General features: G+C 38.9%; 2 protein-coding genes across 2 annotated transcripts; both read left to right on the forward strand.

Annotated features, from left to right (window-relative positions):
- Positions 1-2259: 2259 nt before the first annotated feature.
- Positions 2260-10495, forward strand: LOC129753727 (cytochrome P450 4d1-like). Its single transcript, XM_055749571.1, has 5 exons — positions 2260-2462; positions 2551-2657; positions 9147-9791; positions 9851-10277; positions 10338-10495. The coding sequence occupies exons 1-5, from the start codon at positions 2300-2302 to the stop codon at positions 10493-10495; spliced, it is 1500 nt and encodes a 499-aa protein (XP_055605546.1). The 5' UTR covers positions 2260-2299.
- Positions 10496-12230: 1735 nt separating this feature from the next.
- On the forward strand, positions 12231-25617 carry LOC129754500 (cytochrome P450 4d1-like). The gene is made up of 5 exons (XM_055750612.1): positions 12231-12541; positions 23949-24335; positions 24400-24469; positions 24532-25085; positions 25149-25617. Exons 1-5 carry the CDS (start codon positions 12379-12381, stop codon positions 25499-25501), a joined length of 1527 nt encoding a protein of 508 aa, XP_055606587.1. The 5' UTR covers positions 12231-12378; the 3' UTR covers positions 25502-25617.
- Positions 25618-26106: the final 489 nt, after the last annotated feature.

The raw sequence follows: 26106 nt of genomic DNA on the forward strand, positions 1-26106 counted from the left end.
CACTAGCATATAAATGAGTACAAACAACATACTGTTAAATTGAGTAAAAATATAAATATTGGAAAAAAAACTCAATGTATATTTTTTTCTGCAAATTATTTCAACTGTTTGAGCCTCAAAAAAAGGCATGATTATTTCAGCACACATCCGGGCCGGACAAATCCGGGCAACTTTATATAAAACCTGGCAAAATCTGGGCATTGGATTTCATAATTGCAACCAAAAATTCGGGTAATATTTGTCAAAATCCAGAAATTACTTAACAAATATCTAGAAAAGATTTGAATAAAAAAATTTTTTGTCTTCAAAACTCATACACTGATTTTAAACTGTATTTTAAGCTTCCAAAAAACATTTCATGATTATTTTTTAAAACCTTTGCTTTAAACATTTCGTTTTGGAGACATTAACTTTACATTTAATTTTTTTTTTGTTTTTTTTTTTTTGCCAAATGAAGAAGTTTGATACACACATAGTAATTCAAGTTAATTTAAAGTGGAAAATACAGAATTTCCTATATCCGTATTTAGTATACTCACAATCATAAAATATTTTTACTAGTATATATTTTTATTATTAAGAATGTTCTGATGCCAAGATTGTAAATATTGTCAGCTAAAAATGAAGATCTTAAAAATGGCTTTGTATTTTCTAAGATCATTTTTTGCTGAAAATAATTTGTATTCAATTGTGAAATGACGATCGCAAACACAAATTTTCTGTTCAAAAACTGAAGTTTAGTCTTGTGATATGAAGTAGGTTCAGGGAAAACATTTCGTTCTTAAAGAATCAAAACTTTGTTTTTATTGCTTTAAATTCGTTAATAAGGACTTTTTAGTTTAATTCTATGATATAACCATCGGCACTCCTGAAGAATTTTTAAGAAATTATTAGAAAAATAAAAAAATAAAATCCAAGGAATTTTATGTTCTTCCTGGCCTACAGAAATGAAAAAATCATCTATATATATAAAAATGAATGTTCTTATAGATTCGAAAACTACTGAACCGATCAATGTAAAATTTGTATGTAAGAGTTTTTGGCGTCGGAGATGGTTTTTAAAATCCCATTCAAAATTAACAAAAATGTGACAAAATTTTAACAATGGTCGAAGTATTTTCGTTATAAATTAATAAGCGTAAGCGATTTAAGATGTTTTATTGAATTGACAAAAAGTTTTTACAAAATAAGATGATATATTGTATTGATAGACGATTCCTAATAAAGACTCTCGTGTTCAATAAATGTAACATTCATATTATTAACAAAACCAGTGTCTAAGTGATTTCATGAAGTAGGGCACATTTTTTGATTTTGTACCAATTTTCCTGTTTTTAACTCCTCCCGCAGAGACGAACCTGCCAAAGGCTGAAAGTCTCTTAAAATGAAGAAAAAATAAACCCAACCCGCTTGAATTAGGGGCGATTAATTTAAAGGGTTTATTTATTGTAATGTAGAGGTTCTCTATTTTATTCTAAATTTTCTAAAGGGTGGCTCCTTCAACCTTCAAGTTACGTTGAGATTCAAGACATTGGGAATAATGGGAAGGGTCAAAATTAGAATTGTTATGAGTTAAATACGAAACTGCTTTATAAATTTGAATTTGAAATGGTGCATCGTCGGTTTTCAAACATTATTTTTTTCTCTTTCTCGAACGTGAATTCAGAACACTTGTTTTGAAATTTAAACTTTTTATAGAAGATAAGATTTCGTTCATAATAAGTAAGATGAATCTAGAACTCCAAAATCAGTTTTTTCAAAATACCATATACCATAATACAATATATTCAATGAATATTATTCATACATATGTATGTAGAATCCAAAACATAACTGATTGAATTTTTAGAATTTGTGATGAGAGGTTGTGCGTAGACATCATCGTAGCACCTGGACCAACGGGTTCACTTAACATTATAATGACGGTCGCCATCGAAACAGAAGAATTTAGGTAATTTGATTTGCGTTGTTATCAAATCATGGAACCATAAAATATATCGTCATCATCGTAATATAATAACTGCCGAAAGGTTAGAAAATTTGCTTATCGAGCTGAATTTAAATTAATGGGGCATCATTAAGATATTTGATATAATAATGAATAATGCAGAATAGTGGTAAAATCAATATACAGAGATGCATGGTTGCATTTCTGGCTCTCCGTGGTGCAGCAGGCGGCCTTCTGCAGAAGAACTTGCAACTAAACTGAACATTTTCTTTGGTTTGGTTTGGCCAGTCCACGATCAGTCGTGGATTACGTCTCAGTTCGATAGGTTTTTCGCGTTCAGTGGATTTCGAAATGTTGGCTCTGCTGCTGTTGTGCCCGGTGCTGCTCGGGTTGTTCTGGTGGAAGATCCACATCCAGCGGCGCCAATTCCTGACCGCATTCGCTCCAATTCCTGGCCCCAGAGGGCTTCCGCTGCTGGGAAATGCACCCGAAGTGGCCCGATTGGACACCACCGGTGAGGATTTGTTGTGATCTCTCTCAGCCTAGAAGAATATTCCCGTGAAAAAAAAGTTCCTTAACATATGTGTCTATTACGTCAACAGAGTTGCTTGAAAAAATGTTCATATGGACCTCGACCTACGGAGCCCGCACCAAATTTGATCTCTTCACTAAATTTTGGATTATGCATGCTTCACCTGAGGATATTGAGGTAAGTTATCTTCTTCTTTCAAAACAATTTCAGCGAGATTTTTTTTTAAATTCACAAATCTTGTTAGAATGTTTTCAATAATTTAGTAAAACAAATTTGAATAAAAGTGAAAACAGTTAAGCGCCTTCAACGACGACCGTTGGATGCATTAATAGTAAACTAGTTGCAGATAGACATAGTGCATAATGGGTCGGAAAGCTGCACGTTCACTTTCATCGGTGGTGCAAACGGCATAACGGTTGCGCAATGCAATGAGGAAAACGTTCAAGATGACCGGTTCTTGATTTACTAAGCGTTCTTGAGCAATGAAAAGCGAAGGCTGCTAACTCAACCTACATTGTAAAATGTAATTGACCATGCTCGGAAAGTCAAATTTTATTATTGGGATCTAAAGTTTTTTTTATCGCGCAAAAATGTTTCATGCCCTTAGGTCACATTATATTTGTTTATGTTATCGTTGATAATATTCACCTTTTAAAAGATGGATATAAAAATATAGCTTTATTGAAGATTTAGTAGAAATTTGAGTGAATAATTGTAGAGGTAATTTTTGGATACTGATTTGTTTTGCGCTATAACTTGTTTATATTATCAGTCTTCGTTTCTAACATATCTTCTGAATATAGAATTTAACCAGAAACCAGAAACTCGTAAAACAGTCATAAAATTAACTACACTTTCTCGGAGTAAGAAGTGTATTCGAAAAATAATGCAACACTTTGTTTTGTGAATAGCTTTTGAATGTATGTATCTATGAAAATTGATGAAATCCAGAAAAGCCCCAGTGGGAGACCTTAAAACAGCTGGAAATCAACTTTTCGACCAAAGTTCACATAGTGAATCGTTTAAATAGTCCTAGAGGACTCAATAGTGATCTAAAATTTGAAGACAAAGTCTTCGACTATCTCCAGCTCGTTGCCGTCGATCGTGACCTTGTTGTTACTGGACAAGCGGTTTCGGTCGGTCTCGGATCCGCATGCCAGCATGTACTTCGTCTTGGACATTTTAATCATCAATCCAATCCTTCCTGCTTCGCGTTTCAGTTTGCGGTAGATCTTTTCCACCGCCGCAGATCATCTGCCGACTATATCAATGTCATCGGCAAAGCAGATAAATTGACTGGATCTGTTGTAAATCGTTCCCCGCAATTCGCCCACCGCTTTCTGAATAACACCTCCTAGCGCCATTTTGAACAACATGCAGGATAGACCATCGCCTTATCGCAGCCCCCTGCGCGATTCGAATGGACTCGACAATACACCGTAATCCGCACACAGCACTACGCTCCATCCATCGTCGCACACAGGGGTAAAATATGAAAAAGGCGATCACAACTATTTTCCGCCAAAACTATGCGTTCTAGACCTATAGTGTCTTCGAGACAAATTACCAACATTACAAGGGCTAAAAAATTAGTTTTGTGAAAAATTGATTAATCCACCTAGTAGTGAGTTAGAAAAACTAACTTTTTTAATGTCAATTTTAGAGCTATATTGTCTGAGGAAAGTTTTTAGCTTGTACCAATTCTAGCAACTTTGTTAAAGAAGTCATAGCTGTAACATTAATCGTTTCAAAGTTATGATAATTTTTAGAAAAATAACATCAATTTTCAGTTTTTTTCAACATAACTTTTTTGCGCGTGATTTTTCATATAAAATATGTTCTAGAGAGTTTTGAAGACAGAAAAGTTGTACACTTTTGCTGAATATACTGTATACAAATTTTGAAGTTTAAACGAGATATCTTAAAAATACTAAACAAAAATAGTCATTTTGAACTGGTTATATCTCCTGAGTTCGGACGAGTTCGGTTTTATAATTTTACAGTTTTGCAATCAGAAAAGTGTTTTTTCACAAAACTATTTTTTTTGCCCTTGAGCCCGGAGAAGCCGTTCTCGTCCATGATTTTCCATAGCTCGTTACGGTCGATCGTGTCTTATGCGGCTTTGAAGTCAATGAATAGATGGTGCGTAAGGACTTGGTGTTCACGGCATTTTTGGAGGATATGGCGTATTGTGAAGATCTGGTCCATCTTAGTCCGTCCTTCCATGAAGTCGGTCTGATGACGTCCCACGAATCTGTTTGCAAGTGGCGTTAGGCGGTGGAGTACAATTCGAGACTATTGGACTAGGCAGTAGATCGAGAGAAATAACTTGTTTCGATGATGGACAAGCTAACTATTCCAAGGCTTGCTTGATCATCAGTCGCTCCGTTCTTCCTGACCTGATTGCTTTATGCCATAAGGACTCCTCCTCAAGAAACATACGTTGCCCCGACCATCCTTTTCGTAACCAGGCGGTTGTCGCATGCAGACCGTCTCTTTGAGCTCCCCGTTCAGATACCAACAAACCCTTCTGGCTGGCTACCTTCTACAAGGTTCTGAATGTGACTTGACGAACCACTGATGTGAAGACTTGGTCGTAATCGATACCGTACTTTTGGGTGAAGCCCTGGGCGACCAAACGGGTTTTGGATCGGATCACCTCATCTTTCTTTTCTAGCTTGCGTTTGAAGACCTTCAGGGACCATTTGTTACCGACTGTTTTACGATCGGCCGGCATTGGTACCAACTTCCACGTTCCATTTTCGGTTAACGACTGCATTTCTTCGTTCATGACGGCTTTCCAAAATTCGGATTTTTTACAATTAATGGCTTCCTTGTACGACCTCGGTTCGGTACAAATCTTTCTTGCCATACCGGTAGTTTCGGGAAAACGAACAAGAACTTTACCTTTGGTACTACGAGTTGAATGTCTCAGCGGTGTTTGTTCGGCATCACTCTCGATTTCATACGTGGTATCGTAAGCGCTGGTGTCGGATTCTCGATTTTCAGTTTTGGCTCTTCGTTGGCAGGAACTAAAATCGACTCGTATTCCACAGTTGTTGTCTCAGCTAAGTCATCTTCTTCCATTTAGATGAATCGGACGTCACGGCTAATCACAACTTGGTCAGTACTTGGCTCGACAAACTTAAACGCCTTGTGTTTACTTGAGTAGCCGATGAATGCGAGCTTGACGGCTCTCGGATCCAGCTTCTTCCGCTGCGGCGATGGGACTTTAACGTAAGCAGTGCAACCAAAGAGATGTTGGTCTGCATAGCTCGGCACTTTCCCAAACCATAACTCGAACGGCGTCTTCTCCAGGATTCTTGATGGTAGAATGTTCTGCAGACACGTGGCGGTGTTGTATGCTTCCGCCCAGAATCGGTAACGCATCTTGGCATCTCGAATTAAACAGCGTGCCATCTCCACCAGGTTTCGGTTTTTCCTTTCAGCAACTCCATTTCGCTGCGGGGAATATACAGCAGTGAACTAAGGAACAATTCCTTCAGCTAGGTAAAACTTTCCCAACGGTTCCACCCTAATATTCGCAACCCTGGCCTGTGCGAATTGTCACTGGATTGCGGCCAAAACGGTTTCGTACTATTGCAACGTACTCTTGAATCTTTTCGTTCGCCTCGGACTTCCGCTTCAAGAAATAGACTTCGGTGAAACGACTGAAGTCATCGATCATCGTCAAAAAATATCTTGATTCGTCAATCGAAGTTGTGTTCATAGGACCACAAATATCGGTGTGGATGAGGTCCTAAGGTTTTGACGCGCTTTTGGGGGAAATTGCAAGCGCGCCATTTTACATTTCACACAGCACTCGCACGTCTTCTTGAGGTCACATTTGCTAATGGAGATGCCTGTTGTCAAACCTTCACGCACTGTTCGTTGGACTGCTTCACAAACTCGGTGGCCCAACTTTCGATGCGAACTGTGGATACAGTTTTTCGGATGCAGGAACGAATTTTCTTCCGGGGTATTTAACAGAAACAAACCGCCTATCTTGTCTGCTTCAGCTGATACATGGCCGCCGCTTAGGATAACGCAGCCTCGTTGCTTCGTGAAAAGAACTTCCGCACCTTTCGTGATGAGTTTTCCGACTGAAATCAGGTTTGATTCAAAATTTAGGACGTGAAACATATCGGGCAGTAACATTTCTTGAATCGCTCCAGCTTCGTCGAATGCTAACAGGTGACCGGTTCCGACACCCTTCACGGACGTCTCGCTGCCATCGGCCAAGGTGATCGTCAAACTTGTACAGCTTCGCAGTTCGGTGAAAAACTTTCGATTCGAGCACATGTAAGATGTGGCACCCTAATCTACTACCCAGGAACGCTTCTGTTCTGTTGCGTTGCGTTCAATAAATGCGAATGGATTTACTTTACTCACGTTGGCAATCTTTCTTTTCGGTTTCGGTTGCAATTGCGTCCCTCTTCTCGGACTCTCTCCTCGGGCAAGTGTTTCGGGGCAATTCCGCTTGAAATGGCCTTGCATCCCACAGGAGTTACAGACCACCTTCCTTCCGGTTTCGTTTCGGCCCGTTCTGAGAAGTGCTTTACTGGGACGTATTTTCTCTAACCGCTTCTGTGCCTCGTCGAGTAATTTTCGTTTGACCGAATACATCGTCAGCTCGTCGTCAGATCTGCTTTCAAGTGCGGTAACGAGCGCGTCGTAGGAGTCGGAAATGCTTTGCATCACCATGAAAACCTTCATTTGCTACTCCGTGGCTTAACCGGCGTTTTCCAAACATTGGAACAACTCGTTAATGCGGAAAAGAAAATTTTCCATGCTGTCATCCTCCTTGAATTCCGAACGGCAGATCTCCCTCAGGAATGAAACTTTCGAGGACATCATCTGCTTGTGGTGATGGTTCTTTAATGCCTCCTAGGTCGCCTTTGAAGTTGTACAGTTGCGGATAAGGGGGTGCTGGCTATCTTCCACCAAAAGCGCTATGGTGGCCCGTGCCCTCGCATCGCCTTCGTCCCAGACATCCGTAACAGGTTCCGGTGCAACGCCGCACACAAGTTTCCAAAGGTTTGCTCGAATCAGGAGCATTTCGGTCTTGAACCTCCAGGACTCATATCCTCCGCTCCTCAGCTTTTCAATGCTGAACCGACTTCCGTCCATCCTCAACAATCTTCAAGAAACTACTTGCAGGGAACTTGAAAAATCGTAGGCCCATAACCTATTGGACTAGGCAGTAGATCGAGAGAAACAACTTGTTTCGATGATGGACAAAGTAAGACTTTAATTTTATTTTCTCTTTAACTTATTGACTAACTATTCCAAGGATTGCTTGATCATCAGTCGCTTTGTTCTTCAGGGACAACTCTTTGTTGTAACAAACACCGTTTTTGCCGATTTAGGCGGAATTGAGGACAGTAATCACTCGGAAGTTCTCATAGTCCCATTTGTCGTCCTTCTTGTAGATGAGCACCTCCTTCCACTCCTCCGGTAGCTGATCTGTGTCCCATATCCAGACCCAAACCGGTGTAGGCAATCGGCTAACTTACCCGGCCCATTTTGATAAGTCCTGAGCGATAAAACCGTCGATGACGATCTTGATATTAAAGTATTTACGTGGTGAGGGCTGTGCTCTTTGAGTATGCTGATGTTGAAGAACCGACCCTTAATTCTCAACCGGCACATTCGTGGGCCGATCGGCTACCACCCAATCACTCGCTTCTTCATCTTCATCATCATCATCACCATAAAAGCTGTCCACAGGTCGTGTGTGTTGCCGCAGCTCTGGTAGATTTTATGACCATCTCGGAACGCACATACCGTGGAGCTCTTCCCGCACACCTCCTGCAATGCTTCAATGTCGAATTTGCGGCTCTTCCATTCGTTGGAGAGCACGTGGGTACTGCCAATGAAATTTATAGATCGGCAGTTCCATGTTCCAAGTTTCCAATCGCTGGTCCCGTTTCGTCGCGTGGCTCTTTGCCGAATTCCATCCGAAATTTGTTGTTCGTTGCATGTGTTTTGTTTGTTGTCACGAGCTCGCGAGCCCCAGTTAACCCCACTATCTCACAGGAGGACCGTCGTGATGTTGCTATTTTCGATCCCGAACACCACCAGGACATTGTGGCACACCGCACGCCGCCCCTGACATGGAGAACAGACGCGTACGGAGGCCCCTAGCTTAGTTAGCTTGCGACCAAAGTAACCACCGGGGTTGGGTATCCGGATGATCCGGATCTTAATCGCGATTCTTATCCAGATCTTGATCTTGATCTTGATCCTGATCCTGATCCTCAACCTTCTCTTGGTCTTCTATATATATTTACCTTAGAATCTGAAGTAATCACGCAGCGAAAAGCCAGGAAACTGTTGCTTCCTATTGCCTACCGTTAGACCATCAGGCTCAGCTCCATTTTTCGATTTGGACTCATGGTAGAAGGTACTTGGAGAGCCGTTCTAGTTCTGTACAGAGCGATAAAGCTGAGTACCATCGATTTCCGGGGAGGGGTGCGCCGGAGCTCTGTAGAATTGAAAATTTTCTTGGAATAGATGTCATTTAAAATGAAACAGCTTCGTGATGCCACCTACCAATAGCAGCTGAAATAGTTTAAAGGGAAGTTCGGAAAATGTTGTTGCGGTGATTTGAAAAAAAAAATATGTTTCATGCATTACCAACTGATTTGATTTATGTACTTCCAGAAAATAGCCACCGATGCCAACTTCAACCGAAAATCGAACGACTACGACGTTCTGCAGGAATGGCTCGGCAATGGAATCCTGCTAGACCACGGCCAGAGTTGGTTCGTCAACCGGAGGGCACTGACACCGGCCTTCCATTTCAAAATCTTGGAAACCTTCATCCCCACGATGCAGGACCAGGCCATGGTACTGGTCCAGAAACTTTTGGCCAGCGGTGGCCGTCCGGTCGATATTTTCCCTGCGATGAAACTTTATGCGCTGGATGTTCTGCTGGAAACGGCTATGGGAGTTAGGATCGGGGTTCAGCAGAATGATTCGGAGTATGTCAGGGCAGTAGCCGGATTGAGTCATATCACGTTTTGGAGGATGACCAACTTCATGGGGTATGCCGAGTGGACCTTCCGGTGGACCAAGCACTACAAGCCGTACCAGGAGATGTTGAAGGTTAGCGATGACTTCACGATGGGCATTATTCTGAAGCGTCGTGCTGAGCTGGTAGATGGGATCATTGAAGAAGTGGATGAGAATGAAAATGAGATGAAGAAGCGCATCCCTCTGTTGGACAAATTGCTGCAGCTGGAAGTTGAAGGACGGAGGTTGACGAACGAAGAAATCCGGGCACAGGTCAACACTTTCATGTTTGCTGTAAGTTTTTTTTTCAAAGTGTTTATTTCGAGAAATCAAATTCAAATTCGGTTTTCCAGGGCCACGACACCACTTCCAGTGCCTTGACGTTCATAGTATTTCTACTGGCAAAACATCCCGAGATTCAGAAGAAAGTCTATGACGAAATTGTTTCAGTAATTGGAAGCTCCAAATCCATTCCCCCACTTACTACCGCAATGCTGAACGAACTGAAGTACATGGACCTGGCGATCAAGGAAGCGCTTCGGATCTATCCCACCGTTCCGTTTATGTCCCGAACGATCGATGCCGATCAGGAAGTGGCCGGAGTAACCTACCCCAAGGGAACGATCATATCGTTGGGTGTTATTTTCATGCAGCGAAACCCGAAATATTTCCCACAACCGACGAGATTCATTCCGGAACGTTTCAGCATGGAAACGGATGCCGAGAAGAGGAATCCTTATACGTACATTCCTTTCAGCGCCGGAAGTCGAAATTGTATAGGTAATTTTATGAAATAAATTTAAAAAAAACACAAATCATTTTCAAACTTTTAAATTTTAGGTCAAAAGTTTGCCATGAACAAAATAAAGGTGCTGCTGATTTATGTGCTCACGTTTTGTCGCGCAGAGCTGGAAGATCCCGATTTTGAGCCACGGCTCAAAGCCGAACTTATCCTGAAGCCAGTCGATGGAATGCCAGTGAGGTTTCTACCTCGATAAAGTAGAAAAAATATGCCCGTGATTCTTTCACAATAATCTCTAAAAGTAAATTTTATAAAAATCAATAAAAATGTGTTCACGACATTATCCCATGTGTATTGATTTTGTATGCGTAGATAATTTTCAATTAATAGGTGAAAATGACATCGGAATGAGAATCAGACAGAAAGACAGAAAGACAGAAAGACAGAAAGACAGAAAGACAGAAAGACAGAAAGACAGAAAGACAGAAAGACAGAAAGACAGAAAGACAGAAAGACAGAAAGACAGAAAGACAGAAAGACAGAAAGACAGAAAGACAGAAAGACAGAAAGACAGAAAGACAGAAAGACAGAAAGACAGAAAGACAGAAAGACAGAAAGACAGAAAGACAGAAAGACAGAAAGACAGAAAGACAGAAAGACAGAAAGACAGAAAGACAGAAAGACAGAAAGACAGAAAGACAGAAAGACAGAAAGACAGAAAGACAGAAAGACAGAAAGACAGAAAGACAGAAAGACAGAAAGACAGAAAGACAGAAAGACAGAAAGACAGAAAGACAGAAAGACAGAAAGACAGAAAGATAGAAAGACAGAAATACAGAAAGACAGAAAGACAGAAGGACAGAAAGACAGAAAGACAGAAAGACAGAAAGACAGAAAGACAGAAAGACAGAAAGACAGAAAGACAGAAAGACAGAAAAACAGAAAGACAGAAAGACAGAAAGACAGAAAGACAGAAAGACAGAAAGACAGAAAGACAGAAAGACAGAAAGACAGAAAGACAGAAAGACAGAAAGACAGAAAGACAGAAAGACAGAAAGACAGAAAGACAGAAAGACAGAAAGACAGAAAGACAGAAAGATAGAAAGACAGAAAGATAGAAAGACAGAAAGACAGAAAGACAGAAAGACAGAAAGACAGAAAGACAGAAAGACAGAAAGACAGAAAGACAGAAAGACAGAAAGACAGAAAGACAGAAAGACAGAAAGACAGAAAGACAGAAAGACAGAAAGACAGAAAGACAGAAAGACAGAAAGACAGAAAGACAGAAAGACAGAAAGACAGAAAGACAGAAAGACAGAAAGACAGAAAGACAGAAAGACAGAAAGACAGAAAGACAGAAAGACAGAAAGACAGAAAGACAGAAAGACAGAAAGACAGAAAGACAGAAAGACAGAAAGACAGAAAGACAGAAAGACAGAAAGACAGAAAGACAGAAAGACAGAAAGACAGAAAGGCGGAAGAAACTAAAGATGGAAAGACGGATATACGGAAAGTGGGAAAGATGGGCGTTCGAAAAGTCGGAAAGATAGAAAATCTAAAAGACGGAAAGAAAACTGTTAGAAAAAAAGACTAAAATACAGAAAGAAAAGAAAACAGGAAGACAGAAATTAAAAAAATACAACATCTGTAAATATTTATTTGTTTTCGATCCTGACTGTGCTGGGGTTTGTTTTGTTTTGAAAATCATAACAAACTTTTACTCTTTAATCACAGTTTGAATACATTTATTAGCCGATTGTTGTTTTCAGGTCATTATCATGTTACCAGAATAGAAAAACTAAAAAAACATAGCCAGTTCTTGACTGAACTCCTGCTATCTCCCAGGGGGGAATAAGCCTGTGACTTCGCATTTTATGCGCCAATCCTCGCGTTAACGTAGCCCGGTTCAAATCGAATCGTATTATCAGCAGGAATTTTTTGGTTTGAAAACAGAAAAAAGTTCTATTTTCGATAAGTTTCGATGATAAGAATCATACACGGGGGGAATTATCTGAACCCGTTGATTAAGTCGTGGCGGACGTTGAAAAATCGCATTTGAATCTGGCTTCAGTTGTTTGAAGAATCGTGTGTTGAATGTGATGTTTGTTAAGTGAATGTGGCCTAATTGAATCGAGGGAAATGGCACTTTGGATTCTGTCGCTGGTGGCAGCTTCGATTGGAGTCGCGTTTTGGATCTACCAGCGTTTTGGTCATCTGTTGAAGTACGGTGCTAAAATTCCTGGTTATCCGGCTTTCCCCGTGATTGGAAATGCGTTGGAATATGTCAACAAAACTCCACATGGTTAGTGCAACTGCTTTGAAGAATCTTTAGGAAATGTAGTTGAAAAACAGACGTGAAACAGTTTCGGTTAGCTGCCTTTCACAATTTCCGTTGAATTGGTAAACCTTCTCAAGAAAACACCTTTCATCTCATTTGAGGTTGTTATATGACCAAGACTTATTAACAAGTTCACGGAAGCGAAAATACCCAGGAGAACGATTTAGACAGTAATTTGGGATCAAAACCAGTTCATCATTGGATAATTCACTATTTTTAAGAAGGTTTAAGAGATGTGTTTTTTATACTGCACCCAAAATAATTTAGAAATTAATTATACGGGATTTTTCACGTAAACTAAGCTTTTGTGGCATCACATCGATTCTACGTGTACTTTGTAGTAAATAACTACTGTTCTTTCATATAAACGTCACATGAATTTCACGTAAATTCTAGATGGATAGGTTTGAATCCTTTTTTTTGGATTTTTTTCAAGCCTGTGGTAGTAATTCCTATTGGAAAAGGAATTTTTGTCAGTTAGCTAACTTGATTTTGGTTGGATGCGGCAGCTCAAGAGCATTCAGCGTCGGAAGACAAACAGTACACCACACAGGACATACTGCGAGTCCCAAATACAAAACTCCGAGCCTCGGGAGCAAGGTGGTAAGTGTGAATTGTCTTTCTGTTGAAATTTAATTCAATTTAAGCTGTGCTTTGTGATATTTCCAGCTTCGGAGAAAGCTTCTAGAAACCCGTGGAGAAAACAAGTAAATGCCGTGAGAAACCTGAGCACCACATCTGCCCAGATGAACTCTAATTCAAACAAGGTAAATTATTTATCATTCTGATGATTCTTTTTTTAATTATTAAATATTTTTAATTTCTTACAGGATTCCACAACCTGCACTGGCAAGAAGTTCCGGAATTGTGATTTTATTAAATCGTGAATTTAGTGTAGTGCCAGTGATCATGAAATAAATTTTATTTATGATGAAATTCAATTTGTTTTCATTTTATTTTCAAAAGTAGAAACGAAAAAAATAGTAGACAGGATCCAAATATCATTTCGATACTAAACATATTTTACGTAGCTTGCATCCTCATAACACGTTTAACGCACTAAAAATTCACGTAAGTTGCACGTGACGTTCATAGAGAAAAAATCCTATCATGGAAGCGTTTACTTATTTTTTTTGTACAAATTACGTGAAAATCAATTGGATAAAAATTATGTAGTTTTTCACGTAGCAGCAACGTGCAGATTATTTTGGGTGTGTAATGTCGACATTTCGCAACATCCGTTTCTCTATGAACATTTGACCTTAAAATATAAATTGACCAATTTTAACGATCTTCTTATGTAATTTTCCATATGGGTTACCACTTTTTTAACATCGATCGAAGAGCATTCGACATTGTGCGCAACCTCAAAGACTTAAAAAAAAATTCCGTAGAACTCATTTAGCCAAATTGGCTGTACAGTAGACTGCCCCAAATTTGTATGGGAAATTCGAAACCTGTGAAATGTTATGCGCTGCAGGCTGAAATTGATCCTAGTCCTAGTACAAGATCTCATGCCAAATTTGGGCCAGATCGGATAACGGGAAGGGGTCGCTCAACGAGCCTGAAGTTTGTATGGGATTTTGAGACATTTTGTTCGGGAGAAACATGAAAGCCTAAATTATGACAAATATTTCATTCGAAGACTGCATTTCAATTAGAGTTAAGATAAGAAAGTTATAAGGATTCAAAAATGGTCTAACTTTTTTAAGGATGGTATTCATCACTGTTAATGAGTCGAGGCGGTCGAACATATTGACGCCTCATTAACAGTGCTGAATACCACCGTTAAAAAAGTTAGCTCATTTTTGAAGCTTAATAACTTTTTTATCTTAACTCTAATTGTAATGCTGTCTTCGGATGAAATATTTTTCATAACTTAGGCTTTCAAAAAACTTGTTTTTGAAAGGAATCGGTCGACGGAACCAAAGTTATTGATGAAATACTCGTTTATCATGTTTCTCCCGAACAAAATGTCTCAAAATCCCATACAAACTTCAGGCTCATTGAGCGACCCCTTCCCGTGATCCGATCTCGCCCAAATTTGGCATGAGATCTTGTACTAGGCCAAGGATCAATTTTAGCCTGCAGCGTATAACTTTTTCAAAAGTCGGGTCATTTGGGGCACTCTACTGTACAGTGTACACTTCTGACCAACATGGCTGTCATTGAGCCTGTCTTCGGTTCCTTAATCAACTGTGCGTGTTCAGTGAGTGTACCTTGACTTCTTGTAGTGCAACTGTTATAAATCCACCAGTTTTTGCCTGTGACCGACCACCAATGTCTCAAAGCTTCGCCCTTGCCTACCGTTCAGACGAACCCTACTCCAAATGTCTAAGACTTACCTACTGCAGCAGCCATTTATGTTTTCTTGTGTACGAAATCCTTATCGAAATCCAATCTGGGAGAACCGTGGTTTAGGAAAAGGTTAGGCTTAAAAGCGAAACTTTATTCAAACAAACGGGAAAAACAATGTGATATCGTACTCGCAGCTTTACTCGTACACCCAAAATTCAGCCTCAATGCCAGCCGTTTGGTACACCCATAGAAGAGGTTGCAATATTCCAATGGCTATTTAAAAATACGCAGAAAAGTGTCATATACCAAAAATGATATTATTGGACAAGCACTCGAAGCTCCCAAGCAAAATAATACATGACCACTACATTAAAGCGGAACAACAAAAAACATTTTATGGGATTTTCATCCTATTGGATAATTCGTCAAAAAAAAAATAGTGAGAATCGAACTCACTGCAAAATCTCATCTCTCCTTGCCAGTCCGATATCTTACCCAGTGCACCATATGAGTCGGCTAGCTAACATTTGGACCGTGACTGTCTTTTTGTGGACGGTGAAGCTCTTTTTGAAATTACCAGATTTGAATGTATTTCTTGGTTTTAACGGGTGGCAACAAAAATTTTGGAATTTTTTTCGGGGCCCTCATACTCAAACATAAACGAGCTTAGAGAAAAATGAGAGTGTGTATGTGTTAGCTTTTCTTCTTCTCTGTTCGCCAGTTTTTTTTGTTTTGTGTGTTTGCCCAGTTTTGCTCAAAATGCCATCGAAACAAGAAGTGTTTCGCGAGCGCGTTGTACAGTTCTACGAACTGCACAAAAATCTCTGCAAAAAGTATACAGTACAACATTTTAAAAGTTGAAATGTGGCGGCTTTCACTGTTTAGCATATCCTAAAAACCCAGCGAAACTTATGGACGCAAAAGGACTTCGTTCTCTTTCTCGTGCCTTCAACAAGAAGGATTCACTAAGCCAAGGGGAGCCGCCAAAAAGATCAATTGTTCTCACCAGTAGGTACATTGGCAAGACGTTGAAAAAAGTTGGAATTAAGTGGCGAAAGAAGACAAGAATACACTGAGGATCAGATTTCGACTCTTAAATCTCAATGCCGCTCGGTAATAAAAAAATATCCCGGAAATTGTTTTGTTTTGGACGACAAAAGCTACTTCTTTTTTTCGGAGACGCACATCTCCGAAACGATCAATACTATTCCAAAAATAGTTCTACTACATCTCCGAACATAAAATACAAGTCCAAACATAAGCTTGAACAGAAAGTGATGCTGTACGTCGCCATTTCCGTGAGAGGTATTTCTAAGCCATGGTTGAAGTCGTCTGGTTTGACCAATCGAAGATTCTTTCTCCGAACTTTGAGCTCATAGGTCTACAAAAATAATTAGAGAGCCGAGAACTACAAAATATAGATTGGTAGAATCAAGTGATGTATTCACAAAGTTGACATGAAGGCCGTACAACGCTCCTGTTCCGACATCAAACGGAAACTTCGCCGAACAGCTGATTATGGACTGTTTTCAACTGTTCACTATTTTTTTTCAACAATGGACAATGTACCTTTAACTCCAATAAATCAAATTTTCTTCAAGTCCACTTGACCTTTTTTCACAACTTTAAAGAGAAGTTCCAACATTTTAGTTGCCACCCGTTATCATTTGAAAAAAAAACGTTATAACTTCATCAACTTCATTCGAAATGAAAGTCGGAGGAATTTCCTTAATTTGATATGATGTAATTTTACAGAAAATTACAATTCCAATAAAAAAAAAATTACATTCTGAAAACTGTACAATATTTGACACATTCATAGCGGAACAATATTTTTGGTGCCTATGTTTTTATAACTGATTTTAGAAGATAAAAATAAAGTTTATTAGTTTTAAGTAAAATCGATCATTGATAAATAATAAACATATTAATAAACCTACATGAAAACTGGGTTGATAGCCCGGATCTGGGACATAGTACAGCTACCGGAGGAGTGGAAGGAGGGTGTAATATGCCCCATCTACAAGAAGGGCGACAAATTGGACTGTGAGAACTACCGAGCGAACACTGTCCTCAATGCCGCCTACAAAGTGTTGTCCCGAGTTCTACTCCGCCGCCTAACGCCACAAGCAAACAGATTCGTGGGAAGTCATCAGGCGGCTTCATGGAGGGACGGTCAACGACGGACCAGATATTCACATTACGGCAAATCTTCCAAAAATGCCCGGAACACCAAGTCGCTACGCACCATTCATTCATCGACTTCAAAGCCGCATACTACACGATCGACCGTAACGAGATATGGGAAATCATGGACGAGAACGGCTTTTCCGGGAAGCTGATCAGACTGATCAAGGCGACGATGAATGGAACGCATTGCTGTGTGCGGATTTCGGGCGAATTGTCGAGTTCATTCGAATCGCGCAGGGGGCTTCGACAAGGTGATGGTCTATCCTGCATGATGTTCAACGTGGCGCTAGAAGGTGTTATTCGACGAGCGGTGGGCGAAATGCGGGGCACGATTTTCAACAGATCCAGTCAAATTATCTGCTTTGCCGATGACATTGATATATGTAGTTCCCAGACAACCAGAAGTCGTATTTTATTTTACAGATTATATCGTATAAAATGTTATTTAAACTCATTTTCGTATATCTGTACCTACAATGTGCGGCCCATGCATATTCTTTATCGTATTTAGATGCATTGCATGATTTTATTACGAGAAGAAGAGAGACTTGTATTTATGTACATATGAACTCGACTTTTGTGTACGACAATTCGCAAAAAATCTGTGAAACGACCGATATACCCCAGACAACCAGGAGAGGTATTTTATTTTACAGATTATATCGTATACAATGTAATTTAAACTCATTTTCGTAGATCTGCACCTACAATGTGCGGCCCATGCATATTCTTTATCGAATTTGAATACATTGCATGATTTTATTACGACAATACAATCCAAATCAAGAAATTGTGTGCTAATGTACCTATATCGACTCCAAAATAATACGTATATACAGGTTTTGCTGCATTATATACGATATGTTTACACGTATATTTGCACGTATATTTGTGTTGCAAATTCGAAATACCCACCAAATGGTTGTCTGGGACGATGATCAGCCATGATTGACAGATTTTCGCTCTTCCCTTTTTTTGCTGGAAATTTCAGGGATATTGGGCGCTCTGATCGAAAATTCGTATAGGATTACCTTAGCTTGGATCCCGTCTCATTGTCTTATACAAGGCAATGAGAAGGCGGACTCATTGGCTAAGGTGGGCACGTTACAAGGTGAAATCTTTGAGAGGATAATAACTTACAATGAATATTTTTCAATACCTCGCACTTTAGCGATTAACGCTTGGCAGTCTAGCTGGGATAATGGCACAAAGGGACGTTGGCTCCATACGATTATCCCTAAGGTTCCGACGAAGGCATGGTTTAAGCATTTCAACATGAGTCGCGATTTCATTCGCGTGGTTTCTCGGCTCATGTCAAATCACTGCCGGCTTGACGCGCATTTGTTTCGTATACAACTAGTTACAAGCAATGTTTGTGTTTGTGGGGATGGCTACCACGACATTGATCATGTTGTGTGGACGTGTGAACGGTTTGATCGATCGAGGGCTTGGCTACTGGATACCCTTAGGGCACGACGTAAACCACCTGGTGTTCCAATTCGAGACATCTTGGCAAAACTTGATCTTGAATATTTGTAGGGGGAAGTGTTCCTAAATGCGCATATTGGGTAAAATGCGCATACAGCCGATTGACGATATGGCTGGAGATTCATCACATCTAATCAGTGCAGTTTGGGGGTAATACGCTTTTAATACATGGCATGAAAAAATTAAATTGTTATATAAAGTCGAAAAAATTTAAAAATTCAAACAAGATTTTTGTCAGTTTTGTTATAATATATTGAACTTTAATTATCGTGCGTACAGATTCTGTGAACATAAATTTTAAAGGTTTTTCTTTCTCATTCATCTGGAAATCGAAAATTCAACAAATTGAAGCTTTTGGCAAAGTTGTAAATGATAAGATATTAGAATAAGAGGCAGGTTCTGAATGCCCATATCAAGGCAGGTTAAATGCCTATATCAAGAAAAATAGATAAGTCTTATAAATTTTTTACTTTTTATCATTGAAACATCAAATCTACGCTCCAATCACGATCTTACAGCGAAAAAAGAAGAACTTCATACTGATCCGATAAAAATACGATATGAACAAAATATTACCATGAAATATGGCCATATGGCATACCTAACTATGTTTCATGCAAAAGAACTAGTGATGTAAAAAATTTCACCAAAATTTCAGCCTTGACGTATGCTTAACATCCGTTTCTACAATTTTCAATTAAAGAATATCAAATTATTACAAGTGTTAATGAAATATAGCTAAAAACATAAATATGCGCATTTAGCCCGCCAGTTTCGGAAATAGGCTATTTTGGCTTCTTCTACTAAAAAAATATTTTCACAAAAACTGTAAGAGATTTCAACAGAAAAACTGCTCTAACGTATGTAAAACAGATGTCCGCTCATGTGCTTATTGTTTTCAGACTCCTATCTATTGGAATATGGGAGAAAATGAGTGCTTTCCTTAATATGCGCATATAGCCCGCCTCTCCCCTACCCTATCTACAAATATCTTAAAATGTCTGACTCGGTCGTTTAGTCCTCTTACCTTCCTTGTATATGTACCCTGTTAATCTTTCCTCTGTATATGTACCCTATTAATCTTGGCCTCGTTTCATTAATAGAGTAACCTCTCATGCGATGGGTCCGACAAACTCTACCAGAAGGCTGGCCAGGAAGACGATCACCTGGAGTAGCTATCGGAACCTCAGCTACAGGAAGCCATCAGCGTACCCAGATGAAAAATTTTTATAGTGAACCCTAGACATTCCCCTTCCCTCTCCTAAATTAAATTATAATCTAACAGTTGAGTCGCCGCGACTATTACGGCTCCCCCTTCTACTAACATAGATAAGTTAAGTGATACACTCGGCAAAATGAAACTTTGTAAGTAAAATGCCTTAATAAACAGACCTCTGATTAAAAAAAAAAAAAAAATGATTGACAGATTTTGTCGTGCTATGCATAAAATTATTCGAATTTAAGATTTTTTTAACATGAAATACGATTTATATTGTCTTAAGAACCAGGTGTTAGATCTTAGCAGAAAGAAAATAAGCTCGCAACTTTGCTTGCCCTTGGAGATATATAATTATGAGACCGAGTCTCCGAGGATGTTTTTAAAAAAGTTTTATTTTCACATTCCTCATACTTATCCACTAATCACTATCACTAAACTAACTGCTAACTGCACTTCCTGCTGCTGAACCACTTACTGCTGCCGGGTCGGGAACCAAAGAGAGCGAGCATGCCTTCGCTATCGGTATTTAAGTGATCATATTTGCTTACGATGCAATTATGATCACCGCGTGGTTGCGCGTGGCTTGGGAGCGCCACGTTTATACATCCTGTCTCGGGTTCTGGGAGAGGGATGTATGTAACTATATGCTATAAAATCGTATATAACTGCATTGATTCGTAATAATGTGCATGCAATCGTATACCTATGCAAATTAATTCGCATGTCTTATTTTCGTAAAACGTATTTGCTGGCAATCGTAAAAGAATACAAATAAGTTCAATCAAATCGTTTATGATAATAAGACATCGATGATTAGAATCGTATTCAATCGCTTCAAATTGTTGATCTATTTTTAGATCATCGATGACGTGTTCTACGATTTAAAAGATTTTAGTTATAGAAATATACGATTTGCTTTTGGTTTAATGCCTTTGAAGCAAATCCCCTTGAATTTATATATTCCAGATAGCGTCGAGGAACTATCATGAACTGCAGATCGTATCGTCAGGGGATCAAGTCCAGGTACTAACAATAACTTCATGAACGATGAAAAAATTCAGCAATCAGGCAAATAAAAAATTTGTACGAAATAAACTTGAATTTGACAGCAGAAACGCATTTCTTTGAAATAATCTTATTTTTATTATTTTTGGGGATGAATAAACCAATTGTTTTAAAATCCCCCAAAAAATAATAATATTTTTATTCAACTAACGGAAAATGAGAGCCCTGCCTTCAAGTTGCAAAAGACGACCAAATAAGTCGTCAAACTTTTCATATTGTTACGAAAAATTTCGTATATAAAGATATTCCCAATCAAATATTGAGCGAAGCCCTACAAGATTACAACCTGAATCATCTATATGATGATGTAAATTGTCATAGTATATTCCAAAAAGAATCAGGGTAGTCGTAAATGATGCGCATGACAAATCGTTGAAATCGTAATTCAATACAATTCAAATCAAGACTATGTGTGCTAATGTACCTATATGGCCTCCAAAGTGATACGTATATACTGGTTTTGCTGCATTATATACGATATGTTTACACGTATATTTGCGTTGCAAATTCGAAATACCCACCAAATGGTTGTCTGGGTGGTCAATTTATTCATGAGCTCATATACGATTACGCGCTTAAAAAAATTTCAGTCAATTTTTACCGTATTTTTCTGATGATAGCTTTTAAATGTTTATACACTTTTTTGAAGATTTTTTGTTCGAGCTTGTACGTCTGTTCTCTGTGGTATTAATGCTACAAAAACTCAAGTAATACTTTTTCTACACTCACAGTCCCGGCAGTGGTCGGAAAATCGCTCAAGAAAAGCAATCAGGAATGGTTTCTAGCTAGAATGATGCTACCTCCGAGTGCTGTGATACGCACGTGGTAAAAGTACCCATTGAAAATATGTCGAAAATCAACACTAACTTTATACAAGAAGATATAGGGTTAGTTGCCCTACTTTGGACCCTTTAAGCGGTGGTTTTTAAATAATCATGCTTTTTTCATAAATGGGCGTGAGGTTTAAATTTTTAAGGAAATTTGTTTATAGTTCATGATCTGTTCTGCAAGTATCAATGAAAATTTTCGACATAAGTATCGCCATTATTGAAAGATATGCAAAAATATGGATGATAGAAATTTCCATCTTTGAACCTACTGTTCCTATTTTGGTACTTAACTGGTTCCTTTCATTGGACTTAGACCTAAAATTCCTTTAAAAAGTATGAATTTTCGAAAATAAATCAACAAATTCCTTAAAAATGTAATCTTTAATCAAATATTATCTTAAAAAAATATCAAAGATTTTTAACGATTAAAACACATAAATTTCTGTTACGAATATTTCAAACACTTTTACTCCATGTCAGCTCTATCAGCAGAACAATAGCTGAAACTTTTTTTGTTTACTTACTTGAAGTTTATTTGTGTAACTGTAAAGCTTTGTGTAGAGCTGAAATGTTCAATAAATATGGGTTCTGAATAATGCTTCAATTAAAAATTCGCACTTTTGTTGAATTGTTGGTATTGGAACAAAGTTTTGATGATGTTAGGTCTAAAAATGGAACATCATAGTCAAAAGTCTCTTATATTTGGACCCATCACAAATTTTCCGGATTTTCCATAAATTTTAATTTATTTTAGGAAAAATAGGTAGTATAGTTAATATTCTTCACAGTGAGAGTAATTTCCCTAAAAAATTTGGCTTGAACAGAAAAAAAACGAGATTTTTCCTTGTTCATCTAAATTTCACAAAACGCACCCTACTAATTGAGCTGTCTGATTTACTACTGATGAGGAGGTGCACTTTTAAAAACGTCGAAAATTTTATTAGAAACACTTTTTATGGCAAAAAGCGGTATGGTTGGATTCAGGAAGAATAAGAGTTCATTGTGAGCATAGTAGTATCTTTATATTAAGCTAGAAAAATGAATTATTTACAATTTTCGGCATTTTAGGACTAAAGTAGGCTCTAGGTCCAAAGTAGGAGCACTCACCCTACCATGCCCCACCGGAGGCTACCGTTGCTATTCGTCACGTGGCTAATCGACGGTGATCGACATACTTGGTGATACATTTTGAACGTCGCTCCCTCAATCATTCCCGAACGTATATCCTCGCATCATTGTTGATAATGCTCGTTATTGATAGACGATCATTAATGTTTCAAAAGGAAAAATCTGAATAAATACCAGGACCACATGTTCAAAAAAGCTGTAGCACATGCTGGACAGTTCATTGCGGTTACCTAGTCATGATTTTGTCCTTCTAGGCAAAACGAAAAATAAAAAATCATCTCATAGCCTACATAGATCGCTCAGAACTGATACATATCAGTTATGATCCTAAAGGTTGAAAGTCGTTAGGGAAAGAAATCAGCATCGAGACGTTCGTTGCTGATAGTCTGCGTCCTTTTTTACCTCATCATGTATCGCAAAAGTGTTTCAAATACAGAAGCGTCGTTGTCATGCATGATTGTTTGTATGATTTGGTTGAAGAAGGAAAATTTGACTGCTTTGATTTTTTGGCTCTGAATGTAGTCAAGCATGGCTCAGTGAAAATGATTGATTTTTGGAAGCATGGTCCCGAGAACTAATCCCGGATGAGGAATGAATAATCGATATGAATCACACATCAGTGGAGTGGTTTCATGAAACAGGTAGTACTTCCCGTTATCGAAAACGGTATGCTGGGTTGGGAGTGCTGCGCTAAACTACACCACATTAAGCTCCAACGAGTCCAGAACAAATTCCTCATTATTATCTTTAATTCACCCCCGAGGACTCGTACATCTGAGGTTCATAATCTGTCCTCAATCCAACCTCTTGACGAAATATTCAGTGAGACTATCCTTAGGTTCAAGGCAAGTTGCCAAGATTCAGAACACCAGATTCTTCACGAAAAGTGGGAGGAGAATGCGGGATCGATTTGAGTTTGTCCGCCCGTTTGTAGACCGCTGGCAATTTTCATCGCCAAGGATCTCCAAAAGGGCCACGAAATCAGTGGCCGTTTTGTGTGTGTTTTAGATAGCGAATTGATGGAATCCAGTTAAGCCAACAGAAGCTGAGACTGACCGTGAGAGCTCACGCACCACGTGGTTTAATTCCCCAAAAAGCTGGAAAAAGTTCAAATTTCAAGTCATTGACAGTTTTTTAAATTTTGTACTTCCAGAATTCCTGGAGTCGGTCGGTGAAAATTTCGCAGCCCATGGAAAAACCTTCCGCGTTTGGATGGGTCCGGACCTGATGGTGGTAAGCAAAGACGCCAGGGTGGCGGAGGCAGTGCTGAGTAGCCAGAAGTTTTTGGACAAATCGAACGAGTACGACTTCTTGCGGCCCTGGTTGGCCAATGGGTTGTTGACGAGTACCGGTAGGAAATGGCACTCCCGTCGAAAGATCATCACCCCTACGTTTCATTTCAAAATTCTGGAACAATTTGTTGAGATCTTCGATCGGCAGAGTAGCGTATTTGTGGAGAAACTTAGGCCGCACGCTGTTAGTGAAGAAGCCTTCGATATCTATCCGTTGGTAACGCTTTGTGCGCTTGATGTTATCTGTGGTAATTTGGAATATTGAATAAAAAAATAGTTAGAATAAAGTTTGAAATTTTCATTTAACTTCAGAATCTGCAATGGGAACTAAAGTCAACGCACAAGAAGATGCAGAATCCGAGTATGTGCGAGCCGTTAAAGAGTACGAATGTTAGAATCAAATATTGAAAATATTTTGTAATCACTTTCACTCTCTTATTCCAGCATGTCGTACATTGTCCACCAGCGAACTTTCAAGATTTTGGCCCGAATGAATTTTACCTTCAATTTGATGCCTTATCGTGGAGTACAAGAACAAGCATTGAAGGTTCTACATGGGTATACGGACAGCGTTATCAAATCTCGAAGACGAGAGCTGGGAGCGACTAGTGGATGGAAAATCGATGAAAACGACAACGATATCGGAATTCGTAAGAAGGTAGCCTTCCTGGACATGCTGCTGGCCACAACTGTTGATGGCAAACCTCTGGAAGATCTGGAAATTCGAGAAGAAGTTGACACTTTTATGTTCGAAGGTCACGATACCACAACATCGGCCATAAGCTTCTTGTTCCGCTGCCTGGCAGAAAATCCGAAGGTTCAGGCAAAGGTTTACGAAGAAATTTTGACCGTAATTGGAAATGACGTCAGTAGACCGGTGACCTTGCAGGTGTTGAACGACCTCAACTATCTGGATTTGGTCATTAAGGAAACACTTCGACTTTACCCATCGGTTCCAGCTTATGCCAGAAACCTAAAGGAAGATATGATTGTAGGAAGTAATTAGACATTAAAGTATTTTGAAGTTGAACAGAACTGAAACAATCCATTTCTCATTGCAGAGGACATTACAATCCCGGCCGGATGTAACTTGGTGGTGGTGCCGTTCTACATGGGTCGTGATGCGGACTATTTCGAGCGGCCAAATGAGTTTTGGCCGGAGCGTTTTGCAACGGAAACTTCTGCGGAGAAGGCCAATCCCTATCGGTATGTTCCGTTCAGTGCTGGTCCTAGGAATTGTGTTGGACAGAAGTTCGCTGTGGCTGAGATCAAGAGTTTGGTCAGTAAAACTTTGCGTCATTACGAAGTGCTTCCGGTTGGGGCGGCACGTGCTGCCAAAACGGGGCGGTTTGTCGCGGAGTTGATTTTGAGGGATGAAGGCGGTGTTCCGGTGAGGTTGCGCAAAAGGGTGTAGTGGAGCTTGATGAACAATTGAAATACAATATTTCTGATAATGCATGATTATTTTTCACAAAATTTCGAGAATAATGTGTGCATATGTTTATAAAGTTTTGTTAATAGCATTTTTTAAAGAAGTAAATAAAAGAAGGTTAAAACTACTGTATTTAATACTCTATCTTTTCAACCACTTCGATTGTTAAGATTCAAACAATTGTCATTTAAAGCCCTAATAATCTGAATTCAAGTCTACAAAAATGACAAAAATGACAAAAATGACAAAAATGACAAAAATGACAAAAATGACAAAAATGACAAAAATGACAAAAATGACAAAAATGACAAAAATGACAAAAATGACAAAAATGACAAAAATGACAAAAATGACAAAAATGACAAAAATGACAAAAATGACAAAAATGACAAAAATGACAAAAATGACAAAAATGACAAAAATGACAAAAATGACAAAAATGACAAAAATGACAAAAATGACAAAAATGACAAAAATGACAAAAATGACAAAAATGACAAAAATGACAAAAATGACAAAAATGACAAAAATGACAAAATGACAAAAATGACAAAAATGACAAAAATGACAAAAATGACAAAAATTAC

Source organism: Uranotaenia lowii, chromosome 3, assembly GCF_029784155.1.
Source record: "Uranotaenia lowii strain MFRU-FL chromosome 3, ASM2978415v1, whole genome shotgun sequence".
Lineage (NCBI taxonomy): Eukaryota > Metazoa > Arthropoda > Insecta > Diptera > Culicidae > Uranotaenia > Uranotaenia lowii.